The sequence below is a fragment of the Meles meles genome, chromosome 9, assembly GCF_922984935.1.
Source record: "Meles meles chromosome 9, mMelMel3.1 paternal haplotype, whole genome shotgun sequence".
NCBI classification, from domain to species: Eukaryota; Metazoa; Chordata; class Mammalia; order Carnivora; family Mustelidae; genus Meles; species Meles meles.
The window spans coordinates 82,187,033-82,200,420 of NC_060074.1; the positions used below are offsets into that span (position 1 = coordinate 82,187,033).

At 36.2% G+C, this 13,388-nt stretch overlaps 1 protein-coding gene and 1 pseudogene across 1 annotated transcript in view; one reads left to right on the forward strand and one right to left on the reverse strand.

The window, feature by feature from the left end:
- Nucleotides 1-7,611, forward strand: part of ITGAV (integrin subunit alpha V) — a 102,148-nt gene extending 94,537 nt beyond the window's left edge. The window contains exons 27-30 of the mRNA XM_046018569.1: nucleotides 2,623-2,736; nucleotides 2,837-2,944; nucleotides 3,508-3,630; nucleotides 3,889-7,611. Coding sequence (XP_045874525.1) covers nucleotides 2,623-2,736; nucleotides 2,837-2,944; nucleotides 3,508-3,630; nucleotides 3,889-3,984 — 441 coding nt within the window. The 3' untranslated portion in view covers nucleotides 3,985-7,611. The remainder of the gene's footprint in view (nucleotides 1-2,622; nucleotides 2,737-2,836; nucleotides 2,945-3,507; nucleotides 3,631-3,888) is intronic.
- Nucleotides 7,612-12,231: 4,620 nt separating this feature from the next.
- The window catches only part of LOC123950439, a 56,557-nt pseudogene continuing 55,400 nt past the window's right edge, over nucleotides 12,232-13,388 (reverse strand).

Consider the following 13,388-nt stretch of genomic DNA (forward strand, 5'->3'; position numbering starts at 1 on the left):
GCCATTATGAGCATTCATGTACATGTTTTGTGTGGATATGTTTTCAGTTCTCTTGGAAGTAAACCTAGGAGTACAGTTGGTGGGTCACATGGGAACTCTGTTTAACTTTTGAGAAACAACAAACTTTTCCAAAGTGGTTGCACCATTTTTATTCTCAACCAGCAATTCCATTTTTCCACATTTGCTATCACTTGCTCTTGCCTTAAAAAAAAAAAAAATTGTTTTTATTTTGTTTTATGGTCATCCTTGTCAGTGTGAAGTGGTGTCTCATTGTGGCTTTATTTGTATTTCCTTAATGACTAATGATGTTTAGCATCTTTTGAGTTGTAGGTCTTCTTTTAAGAAATGTCTTTTCAAATCCTCTGCCCATTTCTGTTTGTTTGTTTATTTAAATTTATTTATTTTAGAGAAGAGGGGGAGGAGAAGTGAGAGAGGGGAAAAAATATCCCAAGCAGACTGACTCAACACTGAGCATGGAGCCCAACACAGGACTCCATGCCATGACCCCAAGATTATGACCTGAGCTGAAGCGAAGAGTCAGTTACTTATCCAACTGAGCCATCCAGGCACCCCATTTTGCCCATTTTTAAATTGGGTTGTTTGCCTTTGTTGTTAAGTCAAAAGTTCTTTATATATTCTAGATACTTCTTTTTTCAGAGCTATTATTGCACATATTTTCTCTGATTTTGTAAGTTGTCACTTTCTTGATAGTATCCCTTTGATGCAAAAAGTTTTCTAATTTGAAGATGTTCAGATTTGTCAAACTTTTTTCTTCTTTTGTTGCTTCTGCTTTTGCTGTCCCAGTTAAGAAACCATTGCCTAACCTGAGATCCTGAACATATACACCTAAGTTTTTTGGTTTTCTAAATTTTATACTTTTGAGTCTTATTTTGATCTATACATGTATCTTTATGCAAGTACCAAATTGTTTTGATTATTATAGCTCTGTAGTTAGTTTTGAAATTGAGAAGTGTGAGTCCTTGAACGTTTTCTTCTTTTTCAAGATTATTTTAGCTATGTGGGGTTCTTTGCAATTCCATATGAATTTTAGGATCAGCTGATCATTTCTACAGAAAAGGTAGTTGGAATTTTGGTAGCAGTTTTGTTGGATCTGGAACAATTTAGGAGTGTTTTCATCTTAATAATAGTAAGTCTAACAGTTCTTGAACATGAGGTATCTTTCCATTTATTTAGGTCTTCTTTAATTTCTTTAAAGTATATTTTGTACTAGTAAGTGTATGCAAGTCTTGCACTTTCTTGGTTAAATTACTTCTATGTATTTTATTCTTTGGGGATGCTCTTTTTTAAATAGAATTGTTTTCTTAATTTCATCCTCAGAATTTTCATTATTGGTATGTAGAAATACAAGTTATTTATATATCAGTCTTGCATTCTGTACCTTTTCTGTACTTGTTTATTAGCTCTAATAGTTTTACTGTGGATCTTTAGTGTTTTTGTATATAAGATCCTGTCATCCATGAACAGATAGCTTTACTTCTTCCTTTCTAATTTGGGTACCTTTTATTTAATTTAATTTTTTTCTTGCTTAATTGTACTGGCTAGGGCCTTCTGGACAATTTTTGTCAGTTTTCTGTCAGGCACTGTTGTCTTGTTTCTGATCTTAGGGGGAAAGCATTTTTCTTTCGCCATTAAGTGTGGTATTACTTACCAGCTTTTCGCAGATGCCCTTCCTTGGGTCATGGAAACTTGGTTATTCCTTGTCGTCTACTAGTAGTACTACTTACTGGATAGCATTGTTGTGTAACTATGCATGTGACAGGCCTAATGCAGTTTGACCAGCACATGCAAGGTGGTCATTATTTCCTATCTTTGACTGCCTGCCTTCCAGTTATTGATAAAAACACTGAATGTAGCAAAGACCATCAGCATGCCATTTGATTTCTACGGGTCTGACATGGCATAGCTGTTAAGATTCATTCTGGTTCTTTTTCTTTTCCAAAGGCATAGTATGATCTGATTATTATGTCTTAATATAATCATCATGCTCTGGGTTTACCTAAGAATATTAATTTCTAGAAGAATGTTGACTTCTGGCCATGAAAATACATCTTTTAATATTATAGATCTTATCTTTATATAACAAATCGCATTAAAACCAACCCCTTTATTTTTATTTTATTATTTTTTTTAAGTAGGCTCCATGCCCAATTTGGAGCCCAACATGGAGCTTAACCTCACAACCCTGAGATGAAGACCTGAGCTGAGACTGAGTCAGAAGCCTAACCAACTAAGCCACCCAGGCGCCCCTAAAACTGACCCCTTTTAACAAAAAAGCATTCATAGACTCCACTATTAGCCTGTCATTTTAAATATTATTCTTAGGGGCGCCTGGGTGGCTCAGTGGGTTAATTAAGCCTCTGCCTTCGGCCCAGGTCATGATCTCAGGATCCTGGGATTGAGCCCCGCATCGGGCTCTCTGCTCAGCAGGGAGCCTGCTTCCCCCTCTCTCTCTGCCTGCCTCTCTGGCTACTTGTGATCTCTCTCTCTCTAAAAAAAAAAATAAATAAATATTATTCTTATAAGGCAAAAGAATCTGGATCATCTCTTTATTCCTCACATAAAACATTACTTTTCTTTTAAGTAAAGAATTTGTTTCGGCAGGGTTGTGGAATTGCTGAGTGCCTGAAGATTGTCTGCCAGGTTGGACGACTAGACAGAGGAAAGAGTGCCATCCTGTATGTAAAGTCCTTGCTGTGGACTGAGACCTTTATGAATGTAAGTAGATAGATAACAGCATTCAACAGTCTATCATTTTCTCCAAGACATGAAAAAGGCCTCACATCTTGGAAATCATTTCATTGTTATTTCCATACAGAAAGAAAACCAGAATCATTCATACTCTCTGAAGTCATCTGCTTCTTTTAACGTCATTGAATTTCCTTATAAGAACCTTCCAATTGAGGATATCTTCAACTCCACATTAGTAAGTCATTGATTTGGGGAAATGGAATAAATGTACTCAGTTCAATGCCATAGATTTTTATTTTATTTTATTTTAAATATGACACCCTAACTATTGTAAAAGTTACCTGGTAGGCTAGTAACCTAATTAAATATTATTTTACTCCCTTACCCCCAAATTATTAAAGGTAGATGTCTTTACTTTAGCATCCCTATGTAAGAGATTTCATGGGGAATTTTTCCCCATGAAGTTAGAAAGTTGGAAATTAACTATAAAAGGTGAAGGTGAACGATTTTAAAGATCTATAATTTGAGGATTAAAAATGGGACCAGTACATCAAAGCTGGATATTCAATTATTTAAAATTATTTAAAAGTCACTTCAGAGGTACCTTGAAGTTAACCAGCTGTTGGGAATTTTATGTGCGTATGTGCGTGCTTCAGTACCAAGTACACAATCACAGATTATCATATACAAGAAAAGAAAATGTGAATACCATTAAAACAAAATGTAATAGGCATTCAGACATTTGTTGAGTGATTTAGTGAACTATTTTTAAAACTCAAAACCTTTTCCCCCCAACAGGTTACCACTAATGTCACCTGGGGCATTCAGCCCGCACCCATGCCTGTGCCTGTGTGGGTGATCATTTTAGCAGTGCTAGCAGGATTGCTGTTACTGGCTGTTTTGGTATTTGTAATGTACAGGGTAAGTAATGGACTTAGGAAGAGCAGCGGGGAGGAGAAGCAGAAGAAAAGGGTACGGGAGGGAGGGAAAGGAGGAAGAATAGAAAAGAAGGGAAGGAAGAAAGGGAACTTTAATGATGCATGATGAGCACCATATATTTGAAGGGAGAAAAGTTGTATGAGGTGCTGCTCAAATTTTCTTGGTGATAATACAGTCACTTAGTACTTTTAATTTTCTTCACTGATGTGGTAGTAATGTTAGTTTTTCTTCACCTAACAGATGGGCTTTTTTAAACGTGTCCGGCCACCTCAAGAAGAACAAGAAAGGGAACAGCTTCAACCTCATGAAAATGGTGAAGGAAACTCAGAAACTTAACTATGATTTTTAAGTTATGCTACATCCTGACCCATTAGAATCACTGACTTCATTATTGGTTTCAGTTTCTTTTGCGAGGAATAAAATTCCAGGACTGTACTGCTGATGGTGCCCATTGGTATTAACCACAAAACAAGAGCAATATTTGTCAATCTTTCTGTGATAATTAAGTTACGTGTGTAATTAATTACGTGTAATACACACCCACTGACTTGTGTTTTTAGGTATTTAAATAATAAAATTTCAAGTGATAGTTCTTCAATGTACATAAGACAGGTAGTGCCTGAGTTACCACTTTATATAAAATAGTACCTCCTATAATTATTGTTTCTGATTTTATATGTTGATTTTGTTTGTTGTTGCTTTTGTTGTTTTAAAGCAATCCATATTTGGACCTTAGGATCCACATCTTTTGTACAGGAATTTATTGTTAATATACATTACACTACAGATGAGTTTTTAAGCTACTAACTTTATAACTGCATGAACTTGGATTTTAATATTACCTATGTAGTAGAACTTAAAAAAAAAAAAGAAAAAAAGCATGGTCCATCCAAATTCTTTGCTGTAATAGTAAAGATACAGTATTTTTAATATAAAAATTGGGTACATGCTATTACATTTTAATTTTTGTTTAATCCACAGTCCATTTCCTTACATTTTAATTTGTATGTTTAGGTTCTATTTCAAATCCTTTAAGCTAACCTGTACTAAAAATTCTATGATCAAAAATGCCTCTTTTGTGTAATAGTTTAATTTCCACTCATCATCATCATGCTTAAAGCCATATGCAGTTGGGAATCGTTTCCAAAGTACATGTATTCCATTGTATTAGTCCAGCTATTTACAATACAAAAAAAAAAAAAAAACATTTAAATTAAAACACTGTAGTTCTTTGATAAAGTTGCTTATTTGTAGTATGCTCTTAGAGCAAGGATTTTTAGTTGAGATTAATTTATTTTCTTCCTATATATGTATTCTTCCTTATATTTCCTAAACTTTACTGAGAATGGGCTAAGATCAATGAGGAATCTTTACAAATTACAGGAACCTGCATCCAACCTTCCAACCCCATGAGAAATGCTTGGAATTGAAATCCTTAACGTAACTTGCTGGTGTCCTTGTAGAAATAGCATGATGCTATTTCACATGGGTATTACCTTAGTTTTGACAAGGTATCATATGGAAAACCAGTTTCAGCTATCAAAATAACTATAAAAGTTACTTTTATAAGCAATTCAGGTTAACTGGGAGCCTTTTAAAACTTTTGTAGTTTTATTAACATAAATTACTTTTTTAGGATTTTTTATATAAAAACTGCACAGGTGGCACATTGTAGTTTTATATGCCTGTAGGGTGATGATTCTTCTGGAGGAATATGTGATATATTCACATTTCCTCAAGGTCTGGGAATGACTCCTAATTGAACCTATTTTTGTGCAATTACATCATGTTATTCTTTAGAAATTGAGAGTTTAAAGGTTTTTAACTGCTGTCCTCATTAGGCAATGATAAATATTTTCCTCAAATAATTGAATACTTTTCTGTGTTTTAAAAATAATTGAAATTTATCTTGCCATATCTTGTGTTCTAATTCCTTACACAAATGGCTAAGTTTGTGTAAACAGAGGAATGCGTGTTATATATGTTAGAACATGACAAGACCCTGTATTTTGCTTTAATGAATCTCAAAATTAATAGGTTTATAGTGTAGATTTTATTAGTAGCTTAAAAGATCTTAGTCATATGCAATAAGTATTTTTACTACCAATGAGTCTAAAGTTTTTTTAAGAAAAAAATACTTTTATCCTAGGGTCTGCCACCGAACAGTCACTAAGTTGACAACTTTCACTACCTGTTTTCCCACCTAATAGTAATTATCCCTGAAAGTATACGTTGCATAAAATTCACTCTTTTAAAAAAAACTTAACTGTTCACTTTTGCACGTTCTGTTCTTTTTATGGCCTCTATCTCAAGTATAGTCTTGTATGGGAGACTGAAGGTTGTTGTTATTGGAAGCATGATGTTTTAAGTTCCCTTTTATGAAATGTAGTTTTAAGCAGTACTATTTTCTTTTAAAAAATGAAAATGCATATCTCTACAAAAATATGGTAGAAGAATGATTTGGAAGCTTATTCTTTGAGGAAAATATTTGGGAAATTGTTGGGATTCTTTTTACCCTGAAGCAGCATTGAATGTATTTGGTTAAAATGTCAGACAGTAGTTCTATGAAAACTTTTAATTTTCAAACATTTTAAATGCTACTGTTTATGATTTATTGAGAATTAAAATCCATTTTGAGTGTAAAATTTTAATAATCTGATCAGTTTTAAAAAACATGAGTGAGATAGTATTTAAAGCATTTAATGTTGGTAAGAACTATTGATTCTGTTGTCAATTTCTTATGTAAGCATATATTTCAGGATTGATATTTTGAAAAACATTTGTGCAAGAGATATTCTTTCTTTTTCCCCTTAGCTTTCTCTTGTGATGAATTATTATTTTATTATGATGATGACTGTTATGATATAGGTCTTCATAATTCTGAAGGATAAAACAATTAAAACTTTAGTGCCACAATTTTACCTGTGTTTTAAAACTACTACTTCATAGTAGATTCTCATCAATACTTCGTATAACAAGAAAATTGAAGTATTAGTAAAGGAGACTGTACTTATACTGACTTCCTTAAGAGGGCTGTGAAAAGACTTGTGATAGTTAATGTTGACCCCAAGAGAGATTTAAGTGGCAAAAGTACAGTATATAATAGATCAGCTGCTTTATATAAGGCAAACTGTAAGTTGATAGACACTTCTTTGTTGCAAAACACAGTGCCAAGCTTGGAGAAGAAGAATAATTGGAATTTTATATACATGTGTATAACCATTGCCTATCTTAATGTCACTTTGTATGTTCTCTTGGATAGTTTGTATATGTGGTAGTTTCGCAAATTAAAAAATGTGGAAATCAGAAATTGAATATAGGATCAAAAATGGCAAATAAAATAACTGAATACTCAGTGTTTTGGAGACTAGCCCTTTAAATTTGTTGATATGCTAGTTTGGACAATGAACCCCAGGCATATATGCTTGTATTTCTTTGTAATTGCTGATATGTAATGAGCTTCTTGGGAGAGGTACCAAATCCTTGATATTTGTTGTCATTGTTCTCAAGTGCAATATAACAATGTAACCAAACCTAGATAATTTTCAGAGTCATTGTTAATTTAATAAACCTAATCTAAACAGATTTAAATTTATTAGAATTTTGGTTAGTAGGAAGGAGGGATTCTGCTATGGATATACAAATAAAGTTATTTACCCCTAAAAGGTACATTCTACATTTTGTTTCAGGTTGGACATGACCTATTCCCTACTAGTTTTGAAACACTTTGAAATATCTTAAACTAACTTGGAACTGTGTATCAGATTAATTTGCTACCTAATAACATAGTAATTTTCTTTGTTTAGCTTCTCTTATGATCACCCACATTGGGTGAGACATAAAACGCGTGTCTTCTAAAACTTGTCATTTGCTGACTTGATTTAGTAAAAACCGGTACAGTGTTTTATTTAGTTTCCAATGTGTAACTTGTGTCTGTTCAATAAATTTGAGCATATGGTGCCACTTTTGTGTATATTTTCCTTTGTGATCACAGTTTTGTTTTTTAATCACACGAACCAGCAATAGTGGACTGAGAGGATGACCTCAAAGAGGTGCCTCTCTGAAAGTCTGAATTCCTTATGAGTGTTATTTCTTTGAAAAAAGGTAACACAAACAAAGCAAAATGAACCTAAGTTTAAAATACACCAATTACAAATCACAGAATCATAGACATTTTAACTTTTTATTTATTTATTTTTTCAGCGTAACAGTATTCATTGTTTTTGCACAACACCCAGTGCTCCATGCAATACGTGCCCTCCCTATTACCCACCACCTGTTCCCCCAACCTCCCACCCCCGCCCCTTCAAAACCCTCAGGTTGTTTTTCAGAGTCCATAGTCTCTTATGGTTCGCCTCCCCTTCTGATTTCCCTCAACTCCCTTCTCCTCTCCATCTCCCAATGTCCTCCATGTCCTTTGTTATGCTCCACAAATAAGTGAACCATATGATACTTGACTCTCTCTGCTTGACTTATTTCACTCAGCATAATCACGTCCAGTCCCGTCCATGTTGCTACAAAAGTTGGGTATTCATCCATTCTTTTCTTTTTTTTTTATAAACATATAATGTATTTTTATCCCCAGGGGTACAGGTCTGTGAATCATCAGGTTTACACACTTCACAGCACTCACGAAAGCACATACCCTCCCCAATGTCCATAACCCCCTCCCCCTCTCCCAACCCCTCCTCCCCCCAGCAACCCCCAGTTTGTTTTGTGAGATTAAGAGTCATTTATGGTTTGTCTCCCTCCCAATCCCATCTTGTTTCATTTATTCTTCTCCTATCCCCCTAACCCCCCATGTTGCATCTCCACGTCCTCATATCAGGGAGATCATACAAATCACAGAATCATAGACATTTTAAAATTTAAAAGGGGTTTCCATTTCCAATAATGGCAAGGTAGCTTTTATCAGATAAAAATGATAAGTGATGAGGGGCGCCTGGGTGGCTCAGTGGGTTAAGCCTCTGCCTTTGGCTCAGGTCATGATCCCAGGGTCCTGGGATCGAGCCGCGCATCGGGCTCTCTGCTCACCCGGGAGACTGCTTCCTCCTCTCTCTCTCTCTCTCTGCCTGCCTCTCTGCCTACTTGTGATCTCTCTCTACCAAATAAATAAATAAATAAAATCTTTTTTTAAAAAAATGATAAGTGATGAACAAAAGAAGGGGGGAAAAACCTTTTTGAAAACACTGAAGTTAGTAAAAGCAGCTTGACAGAAACTGGAGTGGATTCGATTATTAAAGAGGGGAACCACCTTTTTCCTGGAAGTTACTTTCTGTTGTTGGATAGAATATAAGCAGAGAAGGGCCCTCATTTTCCTGGAATGATGGGACTGCCATCATGGATAAAAGTTGAGGAAAGAAAGGAGCTGCACTGTGGAAGGGAGGAATGTTTTCCCCTCAAATTCTTTTCTGACCCTGACCACGACCTGCTCTATTGAGACTCCAAGGGGCCCAAAAGGAAAACAGCAGGTGGAAGTTTGGAAGAGCTGAACAGTTAATTCAGCTACTGTCTACTGTAGGAGAAATGAGATTGGCGAAATTGGAGACTGGAGTGACAAGAGCTTGGAAACACCCAGTCTTTCCATTGAAACCTTGGAGGATCTATGCCTTAGGAATAAATACTACACACCAAGATTGACTGATTAGCCCTAGGATGAAGAGCAACGCTATTGGACCCCCTAACAAAGCGTAAAACCAAGATTTCACAAATTTAAGGTGATCCACGTGCAATTCATTTGCTCCTTTAGGCAGTTACTTTGAGTGGAAGACCACGTATAAAGACTGCAGTGTTCCATCCACGATGTCGTGTGTGTGTGTGTGTGTGTGTGTGTGTGTGTGTGTGTATGAGAAAAGAAAATGTTACCCATAGTTTGAAGGGGGAAAAAAAGAGAAAAAAAGTCAATAGGAACAGACCCACAAACAATTTAGCAGGTGTGACTTTAAGTAACCATCATAAATATGTTAAAAATTTAAGAAAAACATGGAAATTATGGGCATTTCAGAAGAGACTGGAAATTAATAAATGACTCAAGTGGAAATGCCATTACTAAAAGATGCAGTATCTGAAGTCAGAAACTCATTGGAGGGGGATAAAAAGTAGATCAAGAAAAGGAAGAATTCGTGACTTTAGAGAGCAATAGAATGCATCTAAACCGAAGCGCCACACGGGGGTGGGGCAGGGGGCTAGTGGTGTGGATTATAAAATAAATGGCCTCAGTGATAGGTGTAAAAGAAAAGGAGTCAGAAAGGAGAGAGAAAATGGAGACAGACTAACTTGAAAAAGTTGTCAAATTTGGTAAAATGTAGCAACCATACAGTTGTGGAAGCTCAGTGAACCCTAAACATGACAATCACAAAAACACTATCTATGTGCATCATGGTCCAACAGCTAAAAACTGCAAGTTAGAAAGGGTTCATCTGGGGCACCTGGGTGACTCAGTTGGTTAAGCAACTGACTTCAGCTCAGGTCGTGATCCTGGAGTCCCGGGACCGAGTCCCGCGTCCCGCGTCAGGCTCCCTGCTTGGTGGGGAGTCTCCTTCTCCCTCTGACCCTCCCCGTTCTCATGCTCGCTTGCTCTCTCTCTCTCTCTCAAATAAATAAAATCTTAAAGAAAGAAAGAAATAAAGGGTTTACCTCACCCCTACATACCGGTAATGATGTCCAGAGTTCATTTCTTGTCCAAATTCATACTGGCAGGATTGGAACTAAAGCTTATATATCCAAATTCTTAGTCCCATGTGCTTTCTGCTGTGCAAGACTACATTCCTACATTCCTAGTGACCCTTTATATAAAATAGATTTGTTACTATCTACTGCATAGGCTGGGTGCCTGAATATTAGTTGGTACAATACTGGGATGTTTCCAAGTGATGTTTTTATTCACTTTCTGAACTGTTCTGGACTGCCTAGAGTTATGTGGTTTAATTTCCTTTTGCACCCTGGTTCACTTCCCTTATCAGCTTTATTTCCTGAAAAGTAACAAATACATTAATTGGTGGTGTTTTAATAAAAGGAGCATTTAGATTTTGAACTTGAAGTTTATATAGTAATTTACCTTCATGGTATTAAAAAAATTGTTCAAAGTAATTAATTTCAACTTCTATACCATTTTTCAGATATTAGAGTATCAAAATGGAATCTTTACGGATTACTTTTTAGCCAATTTTGTATTCAGAATATTAATGACTACAGGGTTATTCACAAAAAGTACTAAATGATATATACTAGTAGTACTTAATTTGGAGAATTATGCTTTCCACCTGAGTAATAGAAATTGATCTTGTGTAAGATACATGGTAAATTTCCCATGGGAGACAAGAAAGTTGGTATCTTTAAATTTTCTCATCTTTGAACAGTGCAGTTAAAATTGTTTATGAGATTATAAGTGACAAGCACTTTCAAAATTCAGAGATATTATCATCTGACAGAGAAGTGAATCATTTTGAATTTTTCAGTATACTTTAGTGAGGAAATGAAAGGAAAGACTTAATTAAAGAATAATGAATTTCCAACTTCTTAGTAATACCGGTGTTGACTTTGACTAAAACCTTTAATACTAAACCAAAGCCAAGCATTTCATCACCGTGTGGTATTAAACTACTGGCACAAATTGAAACTCCAGGGTCTTTCCTCAATCATCCCACAGGTACTCAGTGATCCCCAAGTAACAGAGATGACATAGTGGTAACTAAGTTCACCTTATTCCCACTGGAAAGCTCTAGCCTCGCAAGGGAACCCTAAAGCAGCTGCAGTAGAGCAGTGGTTCAGTAACAGCCCCGAGAATGTGGTTTGCCCACCATACAGAGATGGGCTCTTCTTCTCACCTCTAATATTCCAAATTCTGTTCTTCACCTTACCCACTCCACATCCTCTCCTAGATCCATTCAATCTTGGTCATCGGATGAGCCTCATTATTTTATCACACAGTCTAGATATGTTGAGAATTTTGCAAATCATCAAGTCCTGGTTTCCTGAGTTCTCTTTTTATAAATTTATACTTGCTTAATGAATTTATATAATTAAGGACAAGAAACACAAGAGTGGGGCTGGAGGGATTGTACATGGATGGTTACCTGAAATGCCACAGATGAAACTGCCCACTCTTTGACATACGGCACGTAACCCAGGTATTCTGACTGTAATCTTGATGACTTACAATGCCTGTCACTTGAGAAGGCTCTAAACCTGAGTGTTAGTAACTGTTCGAATCACATGATCCACTTTGGCTAATAATCCTAAACTGTCTTTATCCCCAGGAGTGTGGGTAGCCCTATCTGGGTAAACAATTCTTGTTCCCAAAAATACAAATATCAACCTTGCTCAGTCCTCTTCAATAGTGGCTTTCAAACTCAAATGAAATGGTTCACCATCAAATGAAAACAGCAGTAGTGCAGGAATAGTCATAATTTAAAGAATAGTTGATGCTGACATCTCAAAAATCGTATTTCTAAAAAACGTAAAAGTTCTCACAACAATTTGTTTGAAAAGGATTCTGACTTCTCCCTCACATCATGTTCATTCTGGCTAGTTTTTGTCGTGGCTATGTCATGGTGGGATCTCTGAAGACACAGTGTACAGAGACTACCAGTGAACACACAGCTCCTCACTCTGTTCCATGAACTCCTTGTTGGCCTCAGCCACATCGAGCTCCGGCCTGGGGTCACTGGGGGCATTACCTCCAACTTCTTCCTATGTCCGTGTCCAGCTCTGGGGATAGCCATTTGGGGAGTAACTGTAGCTGTTGTTGCCTGTGTTCTAGTCATAACTCCACTAGGCATGGTAGTCTGGTACTGCTGGGAACACTGGTTGTAGCTACAAATGGACAACTGATTATATTCCACTGGCTTCACATAGCTCCCTTTAGTGACTGCCGCACTCAGAAGCACTGGTTTGGACCCCAGTCCCACTGTTCCCTGGCATCCTGTTGGGGTCTGCTTCTGTACAAGTTCATCCACGAATTCCATAAAACCAAAACCCTTAGACATAACCTGTCTGATTCAAAACCACCTTGTCTCTTCAACAGGACGGGAGGATGCTGGCGATCAGCCATATCACATACCACTATCCCCCTCAACCCCACCCCAAAATGGGAGTACAAAGGGCTATTATCTGGTTATTTCCATAAGTGGCAGAGTTTAGTTTAAAATGTTGTACAGGTGTGGCTCCTAGAATACGTTTCCCATTAATTTTATGCAAACTCTTTTCAGCTGTGACCAGTAGCCAGGTGGGATGCCAGCGAGGCTATCTACTTACTTTATTCTTATTTTTTCAAGACTGTTTTGGCTATATGGGGTCCCATGCAACTCCATGTGAATTTTAGAATCAGTTTGTCAACTTCTACAAAGAAGTCATCTCAGATTCTGGTAAGGATTGTTTTGATTCTGTAGATGAATTTGGTAGATGAATTTGATTTCTTTCTTTCTTGTTTCTTTGCTTTTTTAAAAAAAATAAGGTATAATTGACATTTATTATTATTAGTTCCAGGTGTACAACATAATGACTGGATACTTGTATATATTGCAAAGTGATCATCACACTAAGTCTAGTATACATCTGTCAGCACGCATTGTTACTATAATGTATATTTTATAAACATTTATAAATTTTATAAATATTATTTATTTACTTAAGGACTCTTAGTATCTTTAAATATGCAATACAGTATTTCATTATCGTCACCATGCTGTACATTATATCTCCATAACTTATTTATTTTACAGCTGGAATTTGTAACTTTT